Source organism: Petaurus breviceps, unplaced genomic scaffold, assembly GCF_028583685.1.
Source record: "Petaurus breviceps papuanus isolate PSGF00001 unplaced genomic scaffold, PetGlider_PUasm1.0 91041, whole genome shotgun sequence".
In the NCBI taxonomy this organism is placed as follows: domain Eukaryota; kingdom Metazoa; phylum Chordata; class Mammalia; order Diprotodontia; family Petauridae; genus Petaurus; species Petaurus breviceps.
Genome location: NW_027187400.1, coordinates 43242649 through 43270260, shown reverse-complemented (window position 1 = coordinate 43270260; position 27612 = coordinate 43242649). Strand labels below are relative to the sequence as shown.

The following is a 27612-nucleotide window of genomic DNA, read 5'->3' as shown; positions in this document are numbered from 1 at the left end:
TGGCTGGATGCAGAGAAGCCCAGAGACCTAGATCAAGTCCTTGGTCCTGAGGCCTAAGAACTTAGAGATAAATACATCCAGGTGACGAGCATTTATCCCTATTGTGCTGGGTCCCAACCAGGCTTTTTATCCCAGAAGAATGAGGAACCAAGGAAACCAGAGGTATGGCACACAAGTGGGCTGGGTGGGATTGGGGACGGAATGGAAGACCCAGAAGAGAAAATTAGCTTGAGACAAGGGGGCTTTTGGCCTAAACCCAGGCTATCCTTCCTGGTGGCGACAGGGGGCTGGATACAATGGCCCCATCCCCCAGTCCTCTCCCTCCCCGTCAGCCCTGATTGCCAGGTCAATGTGGGGGGAAGGGAAGGGATTAGGGACCGGCTGGTTTCTCCACCCCCTCCCCCCTTCCCAATGTCACCTCCTGGTGCCAGGGAGAGGGAGAGGCAGCCTTCCCCAGGATTAGGGCCCAGGATCCAGGCCAGGCTGGGGTGACATCACTCAGAGACCAGGCTTAAAATCCCCAGGGCCTGGGTGGCCACAGCTTTCAGCCGTCCAACCAACGGTCGGAGCTGGTCCTTTGCCCCTGCCTTACGGGTCCTTGGACCTAGTCTGACCAGTAAACAGGTGAGTACCAACTAATGGGTGAGGATAGAGGCTGAGACAGAGAGGAGAGAAAAGAGGGAGACCCTGGAGAGGTTAAACAGAAGGAGAAAGACCAATGGCAACAGAGTGGGCTGGGGATGGGGGAGACATTGGGAGAGAAACAGTGAGGCTTAAGAGATAGATCCAGGGAGAGGACAGGGAACAGACACCGACAGGGAGACATTGGAGAGGGGCGGACCGACTGTCGAAAGGGAGAGGCTGAGAGAGAGATGCAGGGAGAGACAAAGCAGAGATGAGTAGTCAGAAGAGTCACAGAGACAGAAAAAACCAGGGAGAGACACTGACCGTGACACGGCAGAGTCACAGACTAAAAAAAAAAAGAGGGTCGCCTGACTTGCCAAAAAGTTAATGAGGAGGTGGAGAATGGGTCTTCAGAGATCTGCAGAGACAAAGGGAGACAAGAGAAAGACAAAGGAGGGGAGACAGAAGAGAAGTGGGCAGGCAGAAAGAGTCACAGATGAACAGAGCTAGAGTATGGAAAGACCAAGAGGGAGAGAAGTAATACAATAGAGAGGGGGACTGGCACATGGATACAGAAACTAGTGGGGAAGATGGAGAATTTAAGGTCCGTAGAATAGAAGCTTCTTGAGGGCAGGCGATATTTAATTTTGTCCATTCTATCCTTCACCCACCAGTGATGGTAGTTATAGTTATATGTCTGCTAGATAGTTTTGGATGGAGACTGGACAGAGAAGAGAGACTGGTAAAGAAGAGAAAAAGAAGGGGGGAGACAGAGTTTGGGTTTCCCTCCTTGCCCTTGAGCCAAAACTGGGTGGGTGGTTGGGAGGTGGGGCTCCTGGGGGCCTTGGTACTGCCCCAGCCCTCAGTGATTGTATTTAAATCTTCCATCGCTCTGCAAACAAGTACTCTCTACGCTCTTCTCTTTTTAGAACGATTCTTTCCCTTCATATCTCTGAATTTCTCTCCCTGTCTTATCTCTTCCAGAGGTTTTCTCACTCTGACTCTGGCTCATCTCATCCCAATTCCTCCTTCTGTCCGACTCACCCTAGGACTCTGAATCTCTCTTGCTTTGTATGTAGCTTCCCAGGCTCCTCTCCTTCCTCCTCCCTGGGTCTCTGGGTCTGTGTGAGTGCTAGGTTCTTTCCCACCCCCAGACCTTTTTTCCTGAGGAAGGGTCTCTTCTGTCTTCCCTCTCCTTCTGTTTTATTCTCCTTCTTGATTGCTTGGAGGTGGGTGGTTTACAGCAGCCCTGACTGGCCACTCCCACCATCCCTTCAGCCTGGACCCCTGGGTCCCTGGTCCTGGGAGCATGATGTCCTCCTACCTCAAGTCACCCCCACCCCATTACTCAGTCAATGCACTGGCCTTGGCGGCTCCTGCCTTGGAGATTCTACATGGCGGTACCACTGCTGGATACTCAGGTAAGTGTATCAAATATACTCTGGGCGGGGAGGAAATTGGCAACAGCTGGGCTACATTACACTCCTTCCACTCTGAACGTGTCTGCCTTCTGAATTGGTTACTTTCACTGCCCCATTACTCGGAGGGAACAGACTGAGGCTTAGGTCGGCGACGCAAAAGCCCTGGGCTATGCCCAATTCTGAGGGAAGCAGAAGGAGAGAGGAGGCGGAGAGAAAGAGAGATTGTAGAAGGGGACTGAGGAAGAGAGAACGAGGCAGAGAAAGAAAGGAAGAAACAAGGAGGAATGGTGAGAAAAGGCGAGACTGGGGAAGAGAGAGGGGAATGAGTCTGGGACAGGTCCTGTTGAGGGAGAGAAGAGACAGAAAAGTCTGTACAGAGGGAAGATATCCCGGCTAACACTTACAGACTATCTCCTGAATCTTTGCCACTCCGAGGTAGGAGCGATTTGTATTTTTCAGATGGGAAACTGAACCTGCTGGTTAAGTGACTTCCCTAGGGCCACACAGGGCTTAGGGCTACATTATTATTCTCTCTTTATAGGTAAAGAAACAGGAGGCTGCCTCTGGATTTGAACTCGAACATTTAGGGTTAGAGTCGGAGGGTTAGGGTTGGGGCAGTCCTCTATCTATTATGGCATTTGATTGTTAAAGGCACCTCAAAGGACAGAGGGAACACGGAAGGGGCAAAGAGAAGAGGTGCAATTCTTTTGTCAATTCCTATTTCTTTTGTGAGGCAGAGTCCAAGCTTTTAACCTGGGAGCGCTGAAGCGAAGGAGAATGCCATAGTTAAGAGTTTGCCTATATTTGAGCAAAACATTTGACAGATTCTACTGCTGCTGGGTGTGGAAAAGACACAGACCCAAAGTGTAACCGATGATGAGTTGATATCATCATGGAAGGAAGTCTTTAGTGGAGTTTTAAAGTGATCTGTGCTTGACCTTGTCTAAAGTTAGTCAACAAACATTTATTTATTAAGCACCTACTGTGTGCCAAGCAAGCCTGGGGATGCAAAGAAAGTCAAAAGACAATCTGTTCTTATGAAGTTCCAAGTCTAGTTGGGGAAGGAAAATATGCAAACTTTGTATAAAGAAGATAGAGGGTGACTTTGAAATAGTCCACAGAGGAAAGGCACTGGCACTAAGGGAAGTTAAGAAAATAGTATTGTAGAAGGTGGGATTTTAGCTGGAGCTTGAGGGGAGAGATGAGAAAGGAAAGCATCCCAGACATGAGGGATAATGGCCAGTGAAAATACCCAGTGCCTAAAGATTGAGCTCCTCCTTCCACCATCAGCAGAGTGTCATTGAATTAGAGTACTTGGGGGTGGGGAGATAAGGTGTAGGAAGACTGGAAAGGTCTCTAGGGGGGAGACCAGGTTATGAAGGACCTTGAAAACCACACAGGGCATAGGGAGCCATTGGAATACAGCAGGTAAAGTAGTCAGACTCACCTGTTGCCATGGTGCTACAGTGACGTACTTAGAATAAACTTTAAATTCTCTTTGTCCTGAGTTTTTGCCTTGTTAATCAGGCAGAAAAGCCCAAATGAAGAATTTTCCTCTCAACATACCAGAGTGGGGAGGGATTTGAAAACAGCAAGCTATTGCAATAGTCCAAATGGAAATGATGAGGGCCTACCACCAGGGCATAAAGTGTCAGAAGGGGACGCACACAAGAGAGGTAATGAAGACATCTGGACTTGGCGACAGATTGGATACGGAGGGTGAGAGAGTGAGAAATCCGAAGGATCACTCCCAGGTTTTGAAGTTGCTAGCCTCTAAGTGACTGGGAGGATGATGGTAGCTCAGATCCGAATTGGGAAGGTAGGAAGAGGGCTTTCCACCATCAAAGAAAAAGACTATAGGTCCAGAGGCTTGAGGACTGAGAAAAGACCATCAGATTTGGCAAATTGTTAGTTACTTAGGGGAGTGGGGAGTGTGTGTTTGTTGTATGATTAGGGCCGGAAGCCCTGACTTTTACCATTAAGAGTTAAGAAAGGAGTAATTGTTATGGAAGACTTTAGGTCTGCTTATCTCATTTGTAGTGACTCTGATTTGCCTCTGAATAGTAGATAAAGATGATCAAATCAGGAATCCCAAAGATCTCACCCTAGAAAATCTTCCGGGGATTGTTAAAGGCTTTGGAAAATCACCTTCCCTAACCTAAGTGTGGGAAGCTTGGCCAGACCAAAGTTTGCCCAGAAAGGGATCGATCTGGGGGTTAATGTCCGACTCTCCGTCACCCCATTTGGGATTTTCTTGGTAAAGATACTGGAGTGGTTTACCATTTCCTTCTCCAGCTCATTTGACAGATGAGGAAACTGAGGCAAACAGGGTGAAGTGACTTGCCTAGGGTCACACAGATAATAGGGGTCTGAGGTTGGATTTGAACTCAGGAAAGAGGAGTCTTCCTGACTCCAGGTCTGGCACTCTATGCACTGTACCACCTAGCCTCAGGGACTACAAATTTATTGAGTACCCTGTGCTCTGTGGCTGTCCAGAAAACCAGCTTAGGTTAGTATTAGCTCTAGTAGGGGAGTAGGGAAAGGTTTGGCTTCATGGCCATGGCACCCTTAGGAGAGATTAGTGATTGAACACATTTTTAAGAATCTGGAGCCAAGAAGAGCTGAGTTCAAATATGGCCTTAGGTGTGTGACCTTGGGCAAGTCACTTAAACTCTGTATGCCATTTTCCTCAGCTGTAAAATGGAGACAATAATAGTACCTTCAGGTTTATTGTGAATTTCAGATTCAATATTTGTGAAGTGTTTAGCACTATGCCTGGCGTGTAATAGACATTATAGAAATGCTTATTCCCTTATTTTCCCTCCTGGAACTAGCACCCTTCAAAGCTTCCTGATTTCCCCCTAAACCATTCTGTATTCCTTCTGTATCTGTCCCGTGTTTACTTAGCAATGAGAAAGTTCTGTCTGCTCCGAGGAATGGTAGCTCCCAGAGCACAGGGACTGTCAGCTTTGGGGTTTGCACCCCAGCACAGGGACTGGGACTAGTACATACTGGGGTGCTTTTTTGACCGATTGTGCTGTATTCGGCAGATGTTCTTCCTGCTATGTGGCCACACATGGAATATTTTATCAGTTATACACATTTTGAGAAGAGTTGGAGAATTTCCAGATCAATGTGGTGAATGAAGGTCTAGATTATGCCATATGATCAGACTGCGGTGCTGAGCCCGGAGGCAGGGAAGGCTTAATTAGGATTGTCCTTGGGTGATGGTTACACTAGCTCCCCGAAGGTAGAAGGGGAGAGCACTGGGGAATGTTGGGCTTAACCATCTAAAACCTGATGAGGTGTAATGGGTTCTCCATCACTGAGGATTCAGCTATGTTAGAGAGTGTATTCTCTTTGAGTTAAGAGTTAGACTAATTTACTCCTTGCCTCCCTTCCAACTCTCAAGATTCTGTGGTATGCATTTTAGAAAGAAAGGAAATGGAGGCCCCAAGAGAAGACTTCCTGAAAGTTATAGGAACTTCTTTCTCATGGAGAAGGGCCTTCTGGCTCCTAAGTCTAGACTTAACCTCAAAGCACCTTCACACTAAGTCTCCTTAGAGCTTTCTTTGAGAGCCTGGTGGGTTCTATCCCCATTTTACAGATAAGGGAACTGAGAACCATTGCAGGAAAGAGACCTGCCAAAGGCTACATCAAGTCAAGGGGACCAGAAACCAGGTCTTCATATTCTCAGGTCCAAACCTCTTCTCCCTCATACCCCATGGCTTCTATGGGGAGGGAAAAACGATGGAGGAGAGATTGAGGAGAAAAAGATGAGAGTGGAAGCGGACAGGAGGAGGAAAGGAAGAAGGCAGTTGGTGTGACAATGGTGGATTTGAAGTCAGAGATGGTGCTTTCCAATGCTGACTCTTCTATTTAATACCTGTGTGACTTTAGACACCTGTGCCTTAAGCGTCTTCATCTGTAAAATGAGGGAGTTGGGGTAATGTTAACCTTTAGGAACTGGGCATAATTAGTCTGGAGAAGAGAATCTCCATGATCCCCAGCCTTCAAGGATTGGAAGGGCCATTGTTTGGAAGAGATTGGCTTTGTTTGCTTGGCTCCCAGAGGGAAACCAAGAAGGTCTGGGTCGAAGAGTCCCTAGTAGGCTTGATGCCAGGGGGAAAGCTCACAATTCTAGCTGTCAAAATGCCGATGTCAAAAAAGATGGGCTGACTTGAGGTAGGCAGGTTTTCCTCCTTGGGAGGTCTGTAAGCCAAAGCTTGGGCAACAGCTCTGAGCTATCCGTTCCATCAGGAGAGGCTCCTTTCTTGTATGGGTTTTACCAGGAAGGTTGTTGAGATGCCCCTTCTAACTCTCAGGACTTGTAACTGGAGAAAGGAGAAAGGAGAGGAAGGAAAAAAGGCAAAAAAGAGAGAGAGGAAAGGGACAAAGTGAGACGAAGGAGAGACGAGGGGTGAGAAAAGCAAGGAAAAGGAGGAATGAGGGAGGGGCAAAGGATGAAAAGGAAAGAAGATAGGAAGGAAAAGAGGGAGGAAAGAAACAAAGGGAGAAGTAGAAAATAAGAGAAAGGGAGGAGAGGTTACAGAAGGGAAAAACAGAAAAATGAGACGAGAAAAGAGGGAGGGGACAGAAAAAGGACAAGAGAAAGGTCAGGGCAAGGGTAGGACAGCACTGGTCTGGCCCCCCAACCCTAGTTTCCCCAGATGGCTTCTGACTAGGGCCATCTTCTACCCAGGCACACCAAGGAAGCAACGCCGAGAGCGGACCACATTTACTCGAGCTCAACTTGATATCCTGGAAGGCCTTTTTGCCAAGACCCGATACCCTGATATATTCATGCGAGAGGACGTAGCAGGCAAAATCAACCTACCAGAATCACGAGTCCAGGTCAAGTCTCATGCCCCCCACCCCTTTCCCCCTCAGAGTCCCTAACCCTTGAGCCTGAAGGCTGTGTCCACAATCTCATTGGAAATAGTCTCATAGCTGCCCAGTGAGTTACTTAACCACAGTTGGCATTTTGGCTGGCCCAGAGGTGGGGATTTGAACTGAAGTCTATCTTTGACGTCTGGTCTACCACACCCAGTTGCCTTGGTCTTCCCATTCTGAATCCCATGCCCCCCATTCCCCTACCCCAGGTATGGTTCAAGAACCGCCGGGCAAAGTGTCGCCAGCAGCAACAGCAGCAGCAGCAGCCAGCAGGTGGGGGAACATCCAAGGCCCGACCAGCCAAGAAGAAGGGTGTCTCCCCACCCCGAGGTGGAGTGGAGCCTGGGCCAGAACCACCAGGTCCCTACAGTCCAGCACCAGCACCCTCAGCCACTCCTCCTTCAGCCTCTGTATCCATCTGGAGCCCTGCCCTCTCTCCACTGCCGGACCCCCTGGCAGCAATGGGGGCTTCAGGGGGCTCATCTGTCTGCACCCAACGGGGGCCTGGGGCTTCTGTTGCTGCCTCTTCTTCCTATGCGCTGACCTATGCTCCAGCCCCAGCAGCCTTCAGTGCCTCTTCTTCGCCCTATGGGAGTTCCAGCTCCTTTTTTGGGGGTCTAGACTGCAGCCCCTACCTCTCACCCATGGGATCCCAGCTGGGCGGACCTGGTTCTTCCCTCAGCCCCCTTCCTGCCCCTGGCATGGGGCCCCACTTGGGCCAGTCTCCAGCCTCCCTGTCAGGTCAGAGTTTTGGGGCTGGAGGCCTGGGCTTCAGCCCTGTGGACTGCCTGGATTATAAAGACCCCAGCAGCACCTGGAAACTCAATTTTAGCACGACGGCCGATTGCCTGGATTACAAGGATCAGGGCTCGTGGAAATTCCAGGTGTTATAGACAAGGGAAGGGAGAGCTTAGGTCCTTCCTTTCTCCATGCTGAACCATCGAAGATTCTTTCTCTGAGTCAGGAGACAGGTGGTTTGTGGAAAGGAAACCTCTCCATTTGGATTCACGATCCTGGTTGCCCATTTATCACCTTTGTAACCTTAAACAATCCTCCTTTCTGGGCCTCAGATTCCTCTGTAATTTTGGGGGTGCAGCTAGATGATTCCCCAAGGTCATTATTAGCAATTTATAATGGAAGGAAAAGGTCTGTCTGGTTTTGGCTGCAGGCAAGGATCTCAGTTTTGAATCTTGGCTCATTGTGATCTGGGACATCCTACCATGCTATAATTTAGAAGAATGAAAATTAAAAAATATTGGGGTCTAATGCCCCAGAGGACTTAGATGACCACCTAACTCCTCCCCCTGCCCAAGTAGGAAAGGACTTGATTTTCATAGAACGTTGGGCAATTTGCCTCTCCCCTGGTGATGCAGTGGAATGAATATTGGTTTTTGGAGCCAGCAATGAATCGAGACTATAGCATTTACAGTACATGTGACTTGGGCAAAATCAGTCCCTGCTCCCTCAGAGACTGGTTTCCTCATGTGTAGAACTAGGGGATTAGACTCAATGGTGTCTGGTCCCCCTTTCACTTCTAAAATGGCAAAATTACATGAAATGATGTTCAGGAAAAACAAAAAGTAAAAATGAACCTGTAACGTCTTTAGTGTAATATTATGGAATCCTTCAAAGAAATCTTCCCAACCTACAAAAAAGCCCCCAAATCTCACACTGCAAACTTCAGAGGGTAGGCAGCCCCATCAGGAATATCTCTCCTACCTTGAGCCTCCAATGGGAACTGTACATAGTCCAAGAACTGTGGGGGGTATTCCAGGCCAGTTCAGTCCCAACAGGCCCTCCCCACACCTGGTGGGTCCCACAGACTCTTGAGAGACCAGAAACATTAACGGAGAAGAGCATTGGTTCCTTAGCTATTTTTTTCTGAGGCGATTATACGAAGCATTTATTTTGTGCCAGCTTAGGTGGCCCAGTGGATAGAGTGCCAGACTTGTCGTCAGAAAGACTCCTTTTTCTGAGTTCAAATCTAGCCTCAGACAGGTACTAGCTGTGTAACCCTGTTTGCCTCAGTTTCCTCATCTGTAAAATAAACTAGAGAAGGAAATGGCAAGCCACTCCAGTGTCTCTGCCAAGAAAACCCCAAATGGGGTCATGGATAGTTGGACCTGACAAAAATGATTTGTAACATGTGCCAGGCCCTGTGCTAACAGCTAAGGATACAAAGAAAGGCCATAAAAAAGGACTGCCCTCACAGTCTAACTGGGGAGAAAAACGGGAAAACCACTAGGTTCCAGGATAAGTAGGAAATGGGCAGCAGAGGGAAGGCACAAGAAACCAGGACTGAGAAAGAGCTTCTTGTAGAGAAAGCCGTTCTTAGCTAGGTCTTGAAAGAAGCCACAAAGGGGCACCAAGGGAGAGCTGGGAGTGTAGAAGGTCTCCAGGGGAGCCCCCAATAAAAACACTGGCAGGGGGAGGGAGGTTAGGTCATTGAAAGCTGAAGGCGTGGTTTCAGAGTCCCACCTGACACATGGGACCTTTGAAGTCGCTGAACCTCTGAAGCCTCAGTTTACCCATCTGCAGGATAGATTGCAGCAGACCTCAAAAGGCCCATTCGGGTTTACGTTCCCAGGAGTATGGCTCCCTTGAATGTGTCCTTTAAGTTCAGGGTGGTGGTATGTTTCTAGTTGCTTGTGAAAGTCAACAGGGTCCCCCCCTCTTTCCAAGTTAGCCCTTCTCCTGGACCCTTTTTTCTCAGGGCATTTTCATCATACGAGGATCTTGGGGAGTCCTGATGTGAGCATGCCCTTACCCATTCCTTCCCAGAGCCTCATTACTTCCTGTCCCATCCGTACCCCAATCCTATCACCTAGATAATTTTTTTTGAGTCAGCATAGAGTGAGAGAACCTTTCCTCCCCTGAATTTTATCCATTTCAATAAAAACAAGCAAAAAAATAACCCTTGAGATTCTCATTTCTTGGGAAGGTAATGGGGATTGGGTGTGAGCAGGTCAGGGACCTTCATCAGCCCTGTGCATGTCCCTGCCTTTTACTCAATCTGTCCTATTTCTCTGCCTTTCTGGCTTCTGTGGTCTCTCATCATCAGCTCTTAACTGTCTCAATTTCTCCTTCCATTTTCATCTTTTTTCAGTTACCATACTTCTCACCACCTACCCTTTGTTTTTCTTTGGGACCTTGTTTCTGTGTTTCTGACTTCTTTCTTGGTTTGTGCTGCCTCGATATGTGCAGCCAGGTTGGCCTGGGCCACAAACCAGCCCAGACTCCCTCCCTCCCTCCCTCCCTCCCCACCAAGATCTAATTTTGCAAACACCAGCTCCAATCCTCTTAGCCTGGCCTGTCCCTGGGGCCTTCTCAGCAGGTTAGAGGGGATTTGGGGGAGGGAAGGGCGGCTGAGCCTGATGGGAAATGGGGACACCGAGTCCTGGTCCTGTTGGAACAAGATCATTTGTTGCTGCCCCAGGAACAACTGGGAACTGGGCAGAAAAAGCACACCAACAAGGCTGTCTTAGAGAAATCCCCTCCATAGTCAGTGAGGTACCTGGGGATCCAGGTCTCCCTAGCTGACGGGGCTTTCCAAAGAAACCTGGTTAGAGACTTGGCATATGTCAGAGCAACCGACACTGGTCTCTGGAAGCTTCTTAGCTGCATGACTGGGCATTTCTCTACCTGTGGAATGATAGGCTTGGAATAGAGGTCTGGTCCACCAAGAGATTTATGATTCTAGGACTTGATTAAGTTTTCTTGTCTTTTCGCCCCAATCCCACCCCTAGTGCACCTGGGGGTGGGAGGGAAGAGACACTAGACGGGGGTCTTAGAAGCCACCCAGGCCAACCTCGTCATTTTACAGATGGGGAAACCGAGGTGCAGAGAGTTTGATACTTGGCCAAGGTCACAACAGTGGCATGGCTTCAATGCCCAAGACTAGTATTATTTCTGCTACACTCTGAAAACCTGTTTCCTGCAGTGTTGTGAACATGGGTTGAATCCCAGAGAGACCAGTCTTGGGTCATAGAAGACTCTCCTCCCCCTCCCTTTATGAGAGGGAGGGGGTAGATTAATTTAGGCCTTAATCCACCTAATCCCTGAGACAGATGGAGGAGGGAGAGCAGGGGGGAATGCTGGCCAAGCTGAGGGCCTTCCCCCTCCCCTTGCTGAACCAGGCTCCCTCTGAAAACACCAGGCTCCCCAGGAGGTTTCTGGGTTATCGGGCAGATTTGGGAGTGTCCTCAATTCAGGGCCATGCTCTTTCCCTTATTACTTTCTAGAGGGCTCCTAGCTCTATTTTCTATGGGTGGCAAGCCAGGGCAGATGTCCATGGCCCCTGAACCAGAGTCTTGGTTTCCCCCAGAGCACAGGCCCATGGTCCAAGCATGGGAAGGCTGAGGGAGAGGCTTGAGGCAGGGCCGGGGGCAGCCTGAGGGACAAACAGATTGGGGACAGGAGGGAAAGACTTAAGGGACCCCTAAAGACAGGAAGCAGGAGGGCAGAAATAAGAGACAGAGGAGGGCTGAAGGATAGAAAGGTGTTCAGGCCCTCATCTCTTTTCTCCTGGATTGTTTCAATAGCCTTTAAATTCGTCCTCCCCGCAGCTGCCACAGGACAGTTCTGCCCATGTCACACACCCCACTCAAACCCTGGTAGTGCCGCATTTCAAACCCTGGTAGTGCCGCATTGCCTGTAGGATCCCATCTAAGGCTCTTCACAACATGCTTCCTTACTATCTTGCAGTCCTCACTCCTCCACTCTATGGCATGGCCATACTGATGATGCCTGCCTTCATCCTCATGCCAGGACTTCCCTCCCTCCTCCCCGTGAATCCATGGTGCTCTGGCACCACCTTCTATATGACCTGGCTTGGAATCTTGGCTCTGCCACTAGCTGTTTATTGAACAGATCATGTGACCCTTCTGAGCCTCAGTTTCCTCTTTTGTAAAATGGGGAGGAGGACAGCTAAAAATCTTTTCCAGCTCTACATCTGTGATTCCATGCACCTGGTTCTGAGAGAGAAGATGGAGGGAGAAAAGCAAGCCTGAGGGGTGGGGTGGGGGTGGTCAGAGAATTAAGAGAGAGCAGCAGAGAAAGGAAAGCCTTTGTTTGGGGGAGTAACCCAAGAAAGGGATGCTGAGTCTGTGGATGTCGAGGCAGGCACACCGGCTTTCAGGCGTCTCTGCTGAGCTTGGGCTATTTCTGAAGACGCTTGTCCAAGCGGTGGGCTGGCCAGTAGCCAACAGGGGGCCGTTATAAGTCGTTCCCGGGGGGAGTGCCCAGATGCCTGGAGCCCCCTGCTCTCCGTGGTATGTGGGCCATGGCTCCTGCTGCTGCTCTCCTGATGGGTCCACTCCTCTTGGCATCACTTTGGGGGGTCTCCACTGCAAGTATGTGTCTCCTCCCCACCTAAACCGAGGAGCCTGGGGGCTGCAGAGGTCCCTGGATCTCCCTGGTTAAGCCTCTGCTTTCCCTCTCATTCTTTTCCAGGGTCCCTCTTGAGCCGGCTTGGGGACCATGTCCAGGAAGTGCAGGCTAGGTTGGGCCAGAGGCTAGGGGAGCCAAGTCCAGCAAAGGTGGGCTGGCTCTGGCAGCCCCTGGATCCTTTCAACAGCTCTGACCAGCGTTCCTTCCTACAGGTCAGCTTCAGCCCTGGTAGCCTCTCTCTCGCTCTAGCCCCACCTCAAGGACCTTCCCTCCACACTTCCAGGACCTGATGTTTCAGAAAATCCTCCCCCCTCACCTGCCCCTCCCCCCCATCCAACTTTTCCCAAGAAGGCCCCCTTAACCTCAGTCCAGGCCTGTAATCAAATACTCTTCTGGGGTTACATCCTTTCCCTAGCCCCCCAATTCTCTCTATACACATCCTGATCTCTAAACCCTGATATCTCTCTTCCAACTTTTCTTCTTCCTGACCTAAATAAACCTCCAAGGTCCAAAGCTTTCTCCCCCACAAACCTTGGACTCAAAGTTCCTCATGCCCTCTCCAAAGTTTTTCCCAACTTTATTTAGCCAGGGTCTGACTTCTCTTCCTCTACCGAAGCCCCACTCAGGACCTGTCCCCAATTTTTTTCCAAATGAAATATTCTAAGAGTCAAATTGTCTTACCCACCTGCCCTGCCCCAGGATGGATTTCTCTTCTGCAGACGCCAATACCCTGGGATTGCCAATCCCATGGTGATAGACAGAAGTCTAGGACATAGACTTGCTACCGAATTCCCTGGACCTCTAATCCCACCTTCACTCTGGGGGAATAAAAGCATTGAAGGCCAGGGCCGACAGGGGAGCAAGACGGTTGGGCTTCAGGTTAATGCTCAGAAAGCCCGTGTCATTTTAGTAAGAGTGATGGACTGGTGAGGGGGGTGGAACTAAGTGACTTCTCTTTACCCCAGTTCCTTGGTCCAGGAAAGAAATCTCAGCTGGGGAGCTTTCTTTCTCCCTGGATGGATGTGAAGAAAGTAATTTAGACTTTCAGGGGCCAGAGCAATGAGGGTTGATGTTGGCTGTCCTTGGGTGCTGAACACAAATGCTTCCTCTTACCCTGCTCAGCGATACTGGGTGAATACCAGACACTGGAGGTCCCCAGATGGCCCTGTTTTCCTGCACATCGGGGGTGAAAGCAGCCTTGGGCCAAGCTCTGTGCTTAAAGGTATAAAAGGCTGCAGAGAGGCACTGCTGGGCCCTAGAGGAGGAGCCCAGGCTTGGAGAGGGAAGGCCTGAGGCTTTGGGAGGTACTTGGGCTGAGGCTGGATGGGACAGAGAGCATGCCCTATAGTTTGGACCAGAGGCCCGAGAATTGGTGCTGGGCGTGGGGGAGGGAGGGGTCAGTGGTCACTTCCAGGATCTCCCTCCCTCAGGTCACCCTGGGACCCTGGCCCCACACTGGGGGGCTCTGGTGGTATCCCTGGAGCACCGATTTTATGGACGCAGCGTCCCCCCAGGGGGCCTAGACATAGCTCAGCTCCGCTTCCTGTCTAGCCGCCATGCGTGAGTATGTGTCGGAGGGAGAACAAGGGAGGCTGAGGACAATCTCCATCCACTTCCCCCAGCTCTGAAGGGCCCAGCTGGATTTCCCTCCAACACCCCCAGGCCTTCAGGTCTCCCCACCTTCCTAGGGTGTGAGCCCTTGCTTCCCCTTGGGTTTTCTTCTGGCTGGGCACACGGGGATCCCGTGGCCTGAGCTGCGCAGCTGAGCTCTCAGGGTATATGTGTGTGTGTATGTTGTGTATGGTGTGTGTGTGTGTGTGTGTGTGTGTGTGTGTGGTGTTTCGGGCTCTGCCTGTCTTTCTTTTAGGGGCCCTGGGATGATAAGGTCTAGGGCAGGAAGGGAACTCAGAGGCTACTTCCTTTTACAAAGGAGAAAGCTGAAGGGTGTTGACTGACCCAAGGTCAACCAGCTAGCCAGCAGCAGAACCAGGATGTGCCCAGGACCTTCTGGTGACCCCAGGCCAGGTGTCTGTCCACCACATCCTGCCTCTGTCCTACATCTTGTCCTTCTTTCTCTTCCATCCTTAGCCTGGCTGACGTGGCCTCTGCCTGTGTCCATCTCTCTCGCATATACAATATCTCAGCCTCCAGTCCCTGGATCGGCTTCGGAGGTTCCTATGCCGGCTCCCTGGCTGCCTGGGCCCGGTTGAAGGTCCAGGATCCTTTCTCCCCAGGCCATGGTGGGGATGGGGGTGGTTGAGGGCAGGGAGGGACTGAGGCTAGGACAGGGAAATCAGCCAGGATTCAAGCAACGGCCTTCTCGGGAGGCCCAAGTCTGGGCTCCATGGCACAGGCCTAGGTAGGTGAGTTATCCATCCTGGGGGAGGGAACTCCTGACCCATTCTTCTCCCCCCTCCCCCTAGTACCCCCACCTCATCTGGGCAGCTGTGGCCTCCTCAGCTCCTGTGCAAGCCCAGCTGGACTTCTCCAGTTACAATCAGGTAACTAGAGATACCAATCTAGAGCGGGGCTGCATTGGGAAGGGTGTGTGGAGGGGGCTAAGGCTGGGATGGGGCAGGGTTGCAGAGGGAGCTGGGATTGGGGAAGGGCTGTGAAGGCCAGATCTGGAATGCACGGCTCTTCATTCACCCCCAGGTAGTATCCCGAAGCCTGGCGGACCCTGCAGTGGGCGGTTCCCCTCAGGTACTCTCCAGGGGCCTGGACCTCCTGGCCCGGGACTATTTAGTCCAGGGACCTTTACAACATAAATTGCTTGGGAGTAGCAATTGTGTCCTTTAGTTATCACTGAACTGGCCTTTGGCAGATTTTAGTATATGTTTGTAGGGTGGTCCAGGGGAAGGAAAGGAATGAATTGAAAGTATCTGCCTGTGATGCCTTGGGGACCCAAAGACAAAAGTGAGCCAGTCCCAGCCTAGAGAGAAACATTTACATTCAAATAGGGTAAAGCTCACACTACTGGAGGGGGTGGCACAAGGAGAGAGGTTTGTTTAGGGAGTGACCAGCATGGAAAGCAGACCTTAGATTTCCAGAAGAACTGCAGAAGTCCAGGTTCTAGTCCATTCCTGTATGACCCTGAGGATTTCCCTTCTCTGGGCCTCAGTTTCCCCATCCAGAAAGTTAAGGGGTCAGCCAAATGACTTCTAAGCTTCCTAGATCTGGAGTCACAGATATTGACTCTGCCATTTAGAACCTGTGATCAAACTTTGATAGAACTTTGATCAAAGTGTTTCACCTCCTGGGCCTTAGTTTCCTCCTCTGTAGAACTGGGGGGCAGAGTGACCAGACAGCCTTGCAGGTCTCTTCCAGTTCTAGACCCATGGTCCGGTAATGACTCTGGTGTCTGGTTCCTGCTAATGGAGAACAGAGACAACCCAGGTATCCAGAGCTGCAGGCAGCTGGAAGGGGAAAGGAAGACAGACCCTGGTATTTGGGCACAGCGAGGAGGGAGGAAGGACTTCTGACTGTGTACCATCCTGGTAGTGCCAGAGGGCTGTGGCCCAGGCCTTTTCTGAGCTAGACCACGGCCTGTCTGAGGGCAAAGAGACTCAGGCTGCATTGCAATCGGAGGTAAGGGCATGTGGGCCCCTGGAGATCCCCGAGGACCAGGCCGAGCTCCTGGAGCAGTTGGAAGGGTTGGTGGGGGGAGCTGTGCAGTATGATCAGCAGGTTGGAGTTCCCCTGGATGTGAGAGGCCTCTGCCACCTCATCTTGGCCAACCAGACCAAAGGGCCCCTTTCAGGACTTGAGGATGCCATCCAGGTAAGGGTGCAGTCCTGCCACCAGGGACCCTGACTGTCTGAGGACCCAGCTTCCCCCCTGAGATTCGGGTATCCTTCCCACAGCTTGTGCTGCACACTCTGGACCTCCCCTGCCTGCCCAGCTCAAAGGCAGGTGCTGTGGCTGAACTGAAGGACACCAGTCCTCAGGCTGTGGGTGTGGGCTCCCGGCAGTGGTTCTATCAGACGTGTACAGAGTTTGGATACTGTGAGTACCTCTCTCCACCAGCCCTGAAAATTCCAAAGAACCAGACAAGACACGGCATCTCATCCTGTCTGTCTTGGGCCTGACATTCTGCCCACATATGTGTATCAAGGACCCGGGGTCCATAGACAATACCCCTGTGTGTGCCAGGGGATCACATGGCAGAATCAGTTTCCCAGTTGGGCAGGACCTCAGCCACCATATAGGGCAACCTATGATATAAAGGAAGTGGTCCTCCCGCCTCTGCTAGAAGCCCTCCAGGAAAGGGAGGCACCCCCCCAGCCCCATAGGCACCTCCAAAGGCAGCTCACTGCACATCTAGTCAGCTCCAGTCACTGGGAAATCTTTTCTGACATTCAGTCTAAATCTGCCTCTTCGTGACCTCCATTCACTAAGTGCTCCTGGTTGTGCAAGTAGAACACACTTAATCCCTGAGACTACTTCACACATGTGTCACAACCCTCTACCAAAACTCACACGCATCATGTAACCAGGAACCTCCCACCCAACGCATCCAAGTGTGCCCCTGAGTGCCTCTGACCCTGCCCTACCACCCACGGACGCTTGCTAGGTGGCCTTGGCCTAGTCTCCTTCCTCTACCCCACCAGACATCACCTGCAAGGACCCCAGCTGCCCCTTCTCCAGACGCAGGACGCTGTCAGCCCAGCTTCAGCTGTGCACACAGGTGTTTGGGCTCTCACCGGCCTCTGTGACCGAAGCTGTGACCCGGACCAACACCTACTATGGTGGTCAGAGCCCAGGGGCCACCCGGGTGCTCTTTGTCAATGGTAAGGGGTCAGCTGGGGCATCCAGAGAGCCTCCCTCTTAAATGTCCCCTCTCTCAGTATCTCCCTTCCTCTTCCTGCTCCCAGGTGATATTGATCCTTGGCATGTGCTGAGTGTGCGCCAGGCCCTTGGACCCTCAGAATCAGCCATGCTCCTGAGGGGCACATCCCACTGCTCAGACATGGCCCCACCCCAGCCCTCAGACCCACTCAGCCTACAGCGAGGGCGCTGGGTAAGCAGGGACTGATGTGGGGTGGGTGGGCAAACTTACTTTCAAGGCTATAACTCTCACCATTTCCTAACTCTAAATCAGAAGGAAAATAATGGGGGTGGGGGGAGGAGCGGCATCTGGGGACTCCATTCTAACTCTGTCTTCCTCCTCAATAGAAGATTGCCCAGCAGCTCATGATGTGGCTCCAGGAGGCAAAGGTGAATCCAGGCAGTCCCTGAGCCTTGGCAGGAATGCCCAAACCACCTGGTGGTCAATGAATATCCAGATACCCTTCACCACGCCTGAACTGCCTTCTCTTTCCCTGAGCTGGGGGCCCACCCGGGAGCCTTATCCAACCCATCTTCTCACTCACCTTTCACACTCAGACACACAGATCTACAAAATCCAACATCTTTTTGGCAAACCCTAGGATCTTGGCCACAGAGTTTAGAGTTTCTGTCAACATGCGCAGCTCCTCTGCGGACGTCCAAATCACCTCAGGAAGCAGTCGTTTCACCTGAAACACCAGCTTTGCTGTTCAGAGACACAGCTCCCAGCACACATTTATCACTCATTTGTGGGGAGTCTCTATGCATGGTACTCCAATGGGAAGAGTCAGGTTATCTCCAATGATCCTAGCTCTGCCCCCAACTCTCAGGGCGACCTTGGCTAAGTTACTTTGTTTCTCAAGACTCAATTTCTTTGTAAACCGAAGGGGTCAGGCTAAACCATATATAAAGTTTCTTTAAGGGCCATAGCCTCCCATCTGAATTTTTGAACATTTGCATCTCATTTATTAATATCTGCATATAATCAGCGAGTATCTGGGCCTCACCTGCAAACATCTAAACCAACAAAAATCTGGTTTTCCCCAGAAAATTTCCATGTCATCATTATTATTAATTATAACATTCTCTTATCTGCAAACACTGGGATCTCCATCCTGGACAGGGCAAAGGCTCAGGAGCCTTCCATGGGGATAAATATTTGCTTTCATCTGAAAATGTTTCCTTCCTCTTCTTGTATCTCCTAGAGGTTTTGACCACTCTGAGCAGGGCATAGGGAGGTCCTTTCCATAGGCTCCCCAGGTTCTCATATAGTGATTTCAAAGTCTGGAATGAGCCAGTCTGATGGAGAGGGCTCCAGGTCCTCTCCTTCCTCATCCAGGGTCACCTCAGTCTCTTCCCGGAGTGCCTGGATCTCTAGGCCCAGGGTACACAGCTGGTTAAAGAGTTCTATGTCCATCCTCCGCAGGCTCCACTGTTGGGGAGGGAGAAAGCTTGTGAGGGGAATGGACAGACTGGTCCCTCAGATGGGGAGTCAGTCCCTCTTCCCTGTGCACCCCTGCCCTCCACCCTGACAGGTACAGCATGCCCACCACCCCTGAGCCCTACTTCAGGAATCAGATGCCCCAGACGTCCCTGGCTCACTCGGTCTCCCTCTCCCCCACCTCTGTGTGTCTCTCTCCTCCCTCAATGACTGTCTCTGTTCCTGGTGTAGTTTTACTGGTCCATGCAAACTCTCAAAGACAACATAAGGCAGAAAGATGGGGGGAGGGGTGTTAAGAGTCAGTCCCCAAGCCGGGAGCCAGGCACCCCCTTTCCTTCTTCCCCCATCTTATCCAGGTCCCCAGAGCTGTGCTCCTCGGCACTCTCATCGGCCGCTTTTCCTCAGCTCCCTTCTCTCTCACCCACTCCTGTCTCTGTCCACCCACGCCCCTCCTTCTGCCTCAGTCCCTCTATCTATGCACAGAGTCTGTGCTTCTCCCGATTTCAGTATCTGTCTGTTTCAATGTCTCTCTAGTGTCTGTCTCCCTTTCTCATCTCTCTCTTCATCTCTTTTTCTCTCCCTCCGTCCATCTCTTTCTTCCCCCTCATTGTCTCTGCCTCCCCACCTGTCTCTCCCCATCCCTGTCCTCCCATCTTTCTCTCTTGCCGTCTTTGTCTCCCTATCTCTGTTCTCCCGTCTTTGTCTCTCGCCGTCTGTCTGTCTCTCCCCGTCTGTCTCTCCCCATCCCTATCTCTCCCGTCTGTCTCTCCCCATCTCTATCTCTCCCCCGTCTGTCTCTCCCATCTGTCTCTGCTCGTCTCTATCTCTCCCATCTGTCTCCCCCCCCCCATCTGTCTCTCCCCGTCTCTGTCTTCCCTTCTCTGCTTCTGTCCGTCTCACCAGCTGCTCCCACACCCAGACCACGCCATCCTCGGCCCGGGGGGCCCCGGGGGCCGCCCCTGAACAGCTCCGGGCTCCGCCGGGGTCTCTCAGGGCGCGAGGAGGGGGGCCCAGATCGGATGAGGTCAGCCCGGCGCTGGTCAGCCGCCCCCAAGCGTCCATCCTTAGCTACGGGGCCACGGGGATACCCGGGGCCAAAGTCCGCCCCGCACGGGTATCTGCTGCCTACCCACAATCCCTCCCGCTGCTGGAGGCCCTAAAGGGGCCGTGGCTGCCGCTGCCCCCCAGCAGCAGGAGGGATGGAGGGCAGACTCTAGCAAAGACTCATGGAGGGGCTGGTGGGAAGAGAGAGCAGGACTCCAGAAAGAAGCTTAATGAGGAGGCACTGCACCTTTAAGAAGGGGCCGGGCCCAAGAAGGAAAGGAACCAATGAATGACCTAAAGGTGGGGCTTCTGGGAGTTGGGAGGCTAGTCTATTACCTAGAGGCGGGGCCTCCAGAGAAGAGATCGCAAGGGTTGACATCGGGGAGGGAAGATCCAATAAATGACATTGGAGGGCGGGACCTTAAAAAGGAAGAGCCAATGATTGAACAGTTGCGAAGGCGAAACCAGCAGACTCTTTCAGAGGAAAGAACCAAGATGGCAGCGCCCAGAGTGGTAAGCTCTCAGACTGATCCAGATTTTCTGCCAAGGGAAGTGACTCCTGGGTCCAGGTGTTTATGCTTTCCTAGCAAATACCTAGAGCAGGGGGCACTGGATATCAGAAAGTCAATGAGCCTCCGGGACGGGAGTAAGGGGGAGAGGGTTCGAGCCCCAGGCCTATGGGGGACGCGGGAAGGTCGGACTTTGGGGCAAGCCAATGGCCAGAGGTACTGGATGCAATAGCCAATAAGAATAGGAAAGAACAAGCCTAAGGACCAATGGGAGTATAATAGGAGCAGGCCTGGCAGCCAATGGAGAATGAAGTGTGATGACGTGAAAGGAAACAGGGGCGGGCGGGTAGACAAGCCAATGAGGGGCACGGGGAGAGATGACGACCCAATGGGAGCACGTGGGATAGAGTTTTTCCACCCAAGTGGGGTTTAAGGGAAGGCGGGGGAAGGTAAAGCCAGGGAGTGGGCCTTTGGGGGAAAGAGCAACCAGAGCTGGCAAGCTAAGGGGCGGAGCTTGTGTGGAGAGGGATGCCCGGGGGGCGGAGCTTGCTGGGGGAGGAGCAGCAAGGCGGCGACCCGAGGATGCACTGAGGATGAACCTAGGATGCAGAGTGGGACACACCCAGGGGCGGAGCCTTGTTGAGAAAGGGGCGGGGAGAGCGCAGGGTGGGGGTGGGGCCGGCTGGGGCGGGGAGCGGGGTCATCGGACTGAAGAGAGTGGGCAGGAGGATTTGGGGGTTAGTTCTGGTTTAGGAGGAGATTCAGAGGAAAACTGGGGTGTTGAGAATGTGGGGTTTGGGAATTCAGAGGGAGAATTTGGGAATTTATGTGGTTCAAAAAAAATTGGAGAAAAAAAATCTGGGGGTCCCTTAGGGAATTCAGGGGGCGGTGACCTCGGGGTCCCCAGGCCTCTCTCTCCCTCCCTCTGTCTCTCTCCTCCCTTCTTCTCTTTCTCTGTACCTCTCTCTTCTTTCTCTCTCTCCCTCCCTCTCCTTTTTCTCTTTTCCTCCCTTTCTTTCTTTCCCTCCCTCTCTCTCTTCTTTTTTGTCTCTGCCTCTCCCCTTCTCCCTTCCTCTATCTGTTTCTCTCTCTCCCTCCCTCTCTCTCCTTTTTCTCTCTCTGCCTTTCTCCCTTCCACTCTTTCTGTTTCTCTCTCTTGCTCCCTCTCCTTTTTCTCTCTCCCTCCCTCTCCTCTTTCTTTCTCTCCTTTCTTCCCTCCCTCCCTCTGTCTTCTTTTTTCTCTCTCTGCCTCTCTCCCCTTCTTCCTTCCTTTCTTTCTGTCTCCTCTTCTCTCTCTCCTTCCCTCTCTGCCTTTCTCCCCTTCTCCCTTCCTCTGTTTCTCTCTCTCTCTTCTTTCTCTCTTGCTCCCTCTCCTTTTTCTCTCTCCCTCCCTCTCTTCTTTCTTTCTCTCCTCGTCTCTCCCTCCCTCCCTCCCTCTCTCTTTGCCTCTCCCCTTCTCCCTTCTTCTCTTGCTCTGTTTCTGTTCCTCTCTCTATTCTTTCTTTCTCTCTCCCTCCCTCTCTCTTTTTTTTTCTCTCTCTGCCTTTCCCCTTCTCCCTTACTCTCTCTGTTTCTGTTTCTCTCTAGCTTCTCCGAGCGGGACACCCAGCGTGGTGGGGAGGAGGGACCCCTAGGACCCTGAGCACCCGGAGTAACCTTGGCCAAGGCCCTAACCCCAGCTATGACCTGAATCCGAATCGTGGCCGGGATCCCCAGAAGGGGCTGATGGCCCGCATGGCCTCCCGATTCTCTGATGTGGAACAGTTGCAAGAGTGGATTTTCCGTTTCTGGAGCTGGAACTTATATAGGAAGAACAAGTGAGCACTCAGTCTCAGTGAAGGTCTCTGAGGGGCAGCTTGGTCAGTGAATCACTTAATCCTGGAATGTCAGAGCTAGAAAGGCCTGTGGGGCTGGGATTGTTCAGAGACGGAAGGAGCCCCTCCAGGATCACACTCCTTCATGCTCAAGAGCTCTGGGCCTGCGGCTGGGGGAAACGAGCCCATAAGTGTCCTCATGCTTCCAAGGGTGGCCCCCACTATCATGAAGCCCAGCTGCCCCTGGGGCCACCACCTCAAGGGTCCCATCCCTGTGCTGTTCCCCTTCCTAGGGCCCACCTTTTCCCCAACACCTCTGAAATCAAGGGCTGTGCTAGATGATGGTGTGGCAGTCCCTTCACCCAGGCAGTCTTCTTGCCAAAGATGACCCAAGTACAAGTTTATGTAGAGGGGGGGAAACAGAGGCCCAAGTGTTGGAGCTGTCCTGATTTCCCGACCAGCTGTGGGAGAGACTCCCTTTTCCCCATTTCCCAGCCACCCCTTCCTCTTCTGAATGAGTACCCCTCCCCTTCCACCCAGGGTCTTCAGCTACACATTGAAACACCATGGCCCAGATGTGGCAGCTGCTCACTTTGTCCTGACCCAGGGGGGAGCTGTCAGGTAAGGAAGCCCAAGGCTTTTGAAGGGAAGGATCTCAAGGGGACTGTGAAAGGGAGATTTAGGATATCTAGGGAACCTGATAGGGTTCCTCTGCATAGTTGGGGGGATTTGGATTTGGGGACTCCAAGAGGGGTTCAGGGAGACTTGGGTTTGAAGGGAGGGAGGGAATAAGCATTCATATGGCATCTACTGTGTGCAAGGTGCTTTACAAATATTATCTCAATGTAGGACTCAGAAAGTGGGATCGTGGGAGGATGTCAGTGATTTGGCATCCAGGAAGCTGGATTTGGAGAGACAAAGGGGTGGTCACAGATGCTGCAAGTGGGGATTGGACATCCTGGGGGACAGTAACCTGCTAACTTCCCTGCCTTGGCCCCTCAGGTTCCAGGACCATGAGTGGATACTCCCCCAAAACAAGAACCGATTCCTTCAGAACTGTCTTTCCTTTCAGAAGCTGCCTCTGGAGGAGGTGGATGCCAGTGGCTGTGTCATTAACTACTATGGGCTGGAGAACTTGGGTGAGGGGCTGGCTGGGCAGATTTGGGCTTTGGGGAGGCCGGGGGCTGGGAGTCACCCTGTCTATCCTTCCCCTCTGGCCAGTGTTCCTGCCCAGCCTGAGGTCCCTGAGGCTGTGTGGCTGCCCCTATGTGGATGACTGGTGCCTGAGCCGCCTGCACTCTCTGGGTGGCAGCCTGCAGGAGCTCTCTCTGGCTGGCTGTCCCCGGGTCACCGAGCGAGGCCTGGCCTGCCTGCACCACCTCTGGTGAGAGATCCCCCTGGGGCCCCACTGTCCTCCCCTTCCCCTCCTCCAATGTGTCTTAGGTCCCTTATGCCCAGAGTGGGATGAGATGATGAGGTCCCTAGGTGAGGTTTCCCTAGCCTCCCACCCCCCCAGGTCTGTCCCTTCTACCACCCAAAACTTGCTCCTCCAGGAACCTCCGGCGTCTGGACATCTCCAACCTTCCTGCCCTGTCCAATAAGGGCCTAACCCAAATTCTTGTGGAGGAGATGCTGCCCGATTGTGAGGTGGTCGGGGCAGACTATGCTGATGGACTGGAGGCCCTCCCCGAAGAGGGGGTGTGTGTGGAAGAGAAGGTGGCAGTGGGGTCCACAGCAGCCATTCCTGGTGCCCCAGCAGGTCTCACACCTCCTTAGATGCTCCGGGACCCTCTCCCCCCCAGCTTCCTCACTTCCCCAGGCATCCCAAGAAACACTGCCTGCCCCAGGCTCCCTTCTACCTGCAGTGCAGAGAATGCTCTGGAACAGAGGGGCACCTCATGCCTGTTGCCCGGAAGCCCCTTTCCTTGTCTTCCCCCCTCCTCTGTACCCTGGGCTTATAGATATATTAGAAGTAAGGGGTTACCCCAAGGATGCTGGGAGGAGAGTCCCCCACCCCCTCCTCTTAGCTTCTCTGCACCCCTGAATACATGGGGTGGAGAGGCCCCCACTAGCCCCACTCACAAACTTGTCCCCAGAATCCCCCCCTCATTTTCTCCTTGTCCTGGCATGGGAGGGGCTGGTAATTGGAGTGGACAGGACAAGAGGAACCGGAGATGGGGATTCTGAACCAAGGGGATGATCCAAGGAGGGGGGGGGCTGGTAAGCCCTGGCAGCACCCTCTTGGGTGGTTGCCTTGGAAACCATGGTGACAGCCCAGGAGATGCTGATGGCCCATTCCTCCTTCCTCTGGACCTCCGCTGGGGTGTGGTGTCCGAGTGCAGATCCGAGTCCATTAATTCCAGGCTTCATCCCCCCTTCCCCATGGGCTTCATTATTCTGAGGGAGGGAGGGGGGCTGGGGCTCAGTCACTCACCGAAGCCCCTCCCCCTTCTTCACACAGATAATAAACATCTCGGAAACCAGTCTCCAGTGGGAAGGCTCCCTCCAGGCCGGGCGGGTTGTGGAGGCTGTTAGGGGATGATGGTGGCTGGGATGACGAGGGAGCTCATTTAGCTTCACAAGGTTGGGGGGGGCAGGGTAGATGCTATCGCAGATGAGGAAAGTGGAGGCCAGTGGCCAAGTGACTTCTGCAGATTATGGCATTGGGATCGGGGCACCCAGACCAGCGGAGGCGGAGAGCTGATACCACATGGCTAGCCTTCTTCAGGGAGTGGGAAGGGCTGGAGGCAGGGAGAAAATCAGGAACTCAAAGTGTAAAGAGATGAATGTGAAATAAATAAATAAAACAACCCATAGAAGACGGCTGGTGGGGGGGGATCCCCAGGGGGCACTCAGACCTGAGAGGTGTGTGCCCGGAGGCCGCTAGCATTGGGCTGGGAGCAGGACCCCTCCTCCCCCCCATACCTCCTTAGTACCCACTGGGCGGTGGGGAAATGTTTGTTGACGGTTAGGAGACAGGCTGGGGTGCACACATCGCAGAGGCCTCAGTGGACCTACTCTGATGCAAACACACACTGTTTCCCAAGGGGCCGGAAATTCATTAGTCACCACGGGGAGAAGGTGAGGGGTGGGGTGTAGAGAGGTGGGTGGAGACTGGCCCAGGCCCGTCTGATCCTGGTAGCTGATAAGGCTGATGATGGGGGTGGGGTGGGGAGAAAGCCCCAATGCATTCCCCAGTTTGGAGCTTACAGAAGATAGACCCAAGAATCCCCGGGGGGAAGAAATGGGAGGAGATCTTCCCTTCTCTGCCCCCGCCTCCCGGCTTCCCGGGGGGCCCCCCTCATCTGCCTCCATCACCTCCTCCTCTCTTCCCTCCCTTTTTGGCCTCTCCCCATCGGGCCTCCTTTCACTGGGAGTCTCCTCCATCCTCCCAGGGTCTGTCTGTCTTGCTGTGACTCTCTCCCTTTTGGCCCTTTCCAGCTCCCGCCCCCCGTCCCAACACCTCTCCCCGGTTTTCCCACTTGTCTCCTCTCTGGCCAGAGAACCAGCCCGTACACGCCCTCTCTCCTCCGCCTCTCAGTCTGTATCTCTCTAGGTCTCCTCCCCAGCCCCGCCTCTGCCGCTCCCTGGCCCCTGGGGGCTCCCCCGCTCCCCTCCCCTCCAGACTGACTCAGTCTGGGAGGGAGGCTGCAGCCAGAGGAGCCTGACCTGACCAAAGCTGGCGGGCCTGGGCCCCGGCCCCGGCCCAGAAGTGAGTGCCAGGGAAGCTGGATGCCTGGGTCCCCAAGCCCAGTGTCTGGGAGGGAGGGGAGGGAGCATAGCCACCAGGGCTCCAGGGTTCTGATGGAGCGTCTGAGAACTGGGGGCCCTTGGGTCCTGGAGGTGAGGGATTGCCCCTGAGGGGCTTGCCTAAGACCTTAGGGGTCTGGGCCCCCTGCTTCCCGGGACGGACCTGGGATTCAGAGATCCCCTAGCTAAGTGGGCCTCCGTTTGCCTTGCAGCTCCCGGGGACCACCCCCCTAGCCCCGGGGGTCCCCTGCCATGCGCTGCTCCAAGTGCATGCTCTGTCTCTTGGCCCTCCTCACCCTGCTGGCTCTCAAGGTTTACATCGAGTGGAGCTCAGACCCCCTGCGACCCAAGAAATACCAAGAGGGGTCCGACTTGGAGATCCTGACCAACCCCAGCGCCTTCACATTCGAGCCATCCCTTCCTGCCAACCTCTCCGGGCGCCTGGGCCAGACCGGAGCCCTGGCCACAGCTTACTGGAACAGGCAACAGCAGCTGCTCCTGGCCCTGCCCGGCACGGCCGGCCCTGCGGCAGGGGATTGCCAGGCTTGGGGGAAGGCAGCAGCAGCCACCATCCCAGACTTTGCCCTCTACCCGGAGCCTCACCGGCGCTTCCTCCTCTCGGCTGCGTGCCGAGATTACCCCTGGTGGGTGTCGGGGACTGTGGTTCCTAGCTGTCTGGGTTCAGATGCCCCCTACCTGCTGCTGGCTGTGAAGTCATCCGCAGGCAGATTTGGGGAGCGCCAGGCCATCCGAGAGACGTGGGGCGGGCCTGAGCGTGGAGTGCGCCTTCTTTTCCTCCTGGGCTCCCCTCGGGGGGAGCCGGGCCCTGACCTGGGTCCCCTCGTGGAGTGGGAGAGTCATCGCTACAGGGACCTCCTGCTCTGGGACTTCCTGGATGTCCCCTTCAATGGGAGCCTCAAAGATGTGCTGTTCCTCAGGTGGCTGGCCCACCACTGCCCCCAGGCGACCTTCGTGCTGCGGGCCGAGGACAATAGCTTTGTCAATGTCCGGGCCCTGCTGAAGCTGCTGCGGGGGCTGCCCCCAGCCATGGCCCGAGGCCTCTACCTGGGCCACGTCTTTGACCAGGCCCTGCCCATCCGGACCCCCAGAGGGCCCTATTATGTGCCCGAGTCTTTCTACGCAGGCCCCTACCCGGCCTATGCCAGCGGGGGCGGCTACGTGTTTGCGGGGCAGCTTGCCCCGTGGCTGCTCCGGGCTGCTGACAGGGTGGTTCCCTTCCCCATTGACGATGTCTATTCTGGCCTCTGCTTCCAAGCACTGGGCCTAGCTCCCCAGAACCACCCTGGCTTCCTCACCAACTGGCCAAGCAAAGGCAAGCAGGATAACCCCTGTGTCCACCAGCAGCTGGTGCTGGTTCAGCCCCGGGACCCCCAGGAGACCATTCAGCTTTGGAAGCTTATGCAAAGCCTCCCAGTCCATTGCTGAGGTCTTGGCAGCAGATGGGGGTGGCCCACTCCCACAATCTGCAGTTCTGCCCTCTGGGGTCCCACCTTGGGAGGGAGGCTGGGGGCCTGCTTGCTGGCAGCCGGCACCAAGTGTGTATAGCAGGGGAGGCTTCAGGACCCAGACCGTCTCCATCCTGGCAGTGCCACTCCAAGTGCCTGCTTGGCACTCGGAGGGCCGGGCTGTATGCGGCTTATATTTATTTAAAACACCCCCCTTCTGAATCTAGGCCTTCAGAGTTATTTCTGTTTCTCACCAGGGTGGGGTACAAAGCGAAGGGGTCACAATCTTCCTCTACTCCACCCCGCGGGGCACAAAGCAATGGCTGGCATTCTCCACCATGCCTCCTTGGGCAAGCTTTGCCCTTAACACCTGGGCAAGGCCCAGCCAGCCAGGGGATGACAGGTAAAGAAAAGAAAACTCTCTTGGTCATCAGA

The 27612-nt window shown here is 53.5% G+C and overlaps 5 protein-coding genes across 6 annotated transcripts; 4 read left to right on the top strand and 1 right to left on the bottom strand.

Moving 5' to 3' along the window:
* Positions 1 to 139: 139 nt before the first annotated feature.
* On the top strand, positions 140 to 7831 carry LOC138153912 (homeobox protein otx5-like). Of its 2 annotated transcripts, XM_069078324.1 has the most exons (4): positions 140 to 162; positions 1903 to 2045; positions 6748 to 6899; positions 7148 to 7831. In XM_069078324.1, exons 1-4 carry the CDS (start codon positions 140 to 142, stop codon positions 7829 to 7831), a joined length of 1002 nt encoding a protein of 333 aa, XP_068934425.1. The 2 variants fall into 2 exon arrangements, with proteins under 2 accessions (XP_068934425.1, XP_068934426.1); XM_069078325.1 differs by lacking the exon at positions 140 to 162 and having other exon boundaries at positions 1937 to 2049; positions 6731 to 6899.
* Positions 7832 to 12219: 4388 nt separating this feature from the next.
* Positions 12220 to 17958, top strand: PRSS16 (serine protease 16). Its single transcript, XM_069078318.1, has 12 exons — positions 12220 to 12289; positions 12390 to 12538; positions 13449 to 13548; positions 13757 to 13886; positions 14415 to 14538; positions 14750 to 14827; positions 14982 to 15029; positions 15828 to 16106; positions 16190 to 16331; positions 16937 to 17116; positions 17201 to 17346; positions 17502 to 17958. The coding sequence occupies exons 1-12, from the start codon at positions 12220 to 12222 to the stop codon at positions 17562 to 17564; spliced, it is 1509 nt and encodes a 502-aa protein (XP_068934419.1). The 3' UTR covers positions 17565 to 17958.
* Positions 17959 to 18092: 134 nt separating this feature from the next.
* Positions 18093 to 19879, bottom strand: ERICH4 (glutamate rich 4). The gene is made up of 2 exons (XM_069078328.1): positions 19495 to 19879; positions 18093 to 18585 (listed from the first exon to the last, which is right to left on the bottom strand). The coding sequence occupies exons 1-2, from the start codon at positions 19654 to 19656 to the stop codon at positions 18418 to 18420; spliced, it is 330 nt and encodes a 109-aa protein (XP_068934429.1). The 5' UTR covers positions 19657 to 19879; the 3' UTR covers positions 18093 to 18417.
* A 115-nt stretch (positions 19880 to 19994) lies between these two features.
* On the top strand, positions 19995 to 24771 carry DMAC2 (distal membrane arm assembly component 2). Its single transcript, XM_069078323.1, has 7 exons — positions 19995 to 20151; positions 21735 to 21964; positions 22502 to 22582; positions 22964 to 23100; positions 23183 to 23345; positions 23515 to 23720; positions 24423 to 24771. Exons 1-7 carry the CDS (start codon positions 20077 to 20079, stop codon positions 24494 to 24496), a joined length of 966 nt encoding a protein of 321 aa, XP_068934424.1. The 5' UTR covers positions 19995 to 20076; the 3' UTR covers positions 24497 to 24771.
* Positions 24772 to 25567: 796 nt separating this feature from the next.
* Positions 25568 to 27399, top strand: B3GNT8 (UDP-GlcNAc:betaGal beta-1,3-N-acetylglucosaminyltransferase 8). The gene is made up of 2 exons (XM_069078320.1): positions 25568 to 25673; positions 25924 to 27399. The coding sequence occupies exon 2, from the start codon at positions 25964 to 25966 to the stop codon at positions 27155 to 27157; it is 1194 nt and encodes a 397-aa protein (XP_068934421.1). The 5' UTR covers positions 25568 to 25673; positions 25924 to 25963; the 3' UTR covers positions 27158 to 27399.
* The last annotated feature ends 213 nt before the right edge of the window (positions 27400 to 27612 follow it).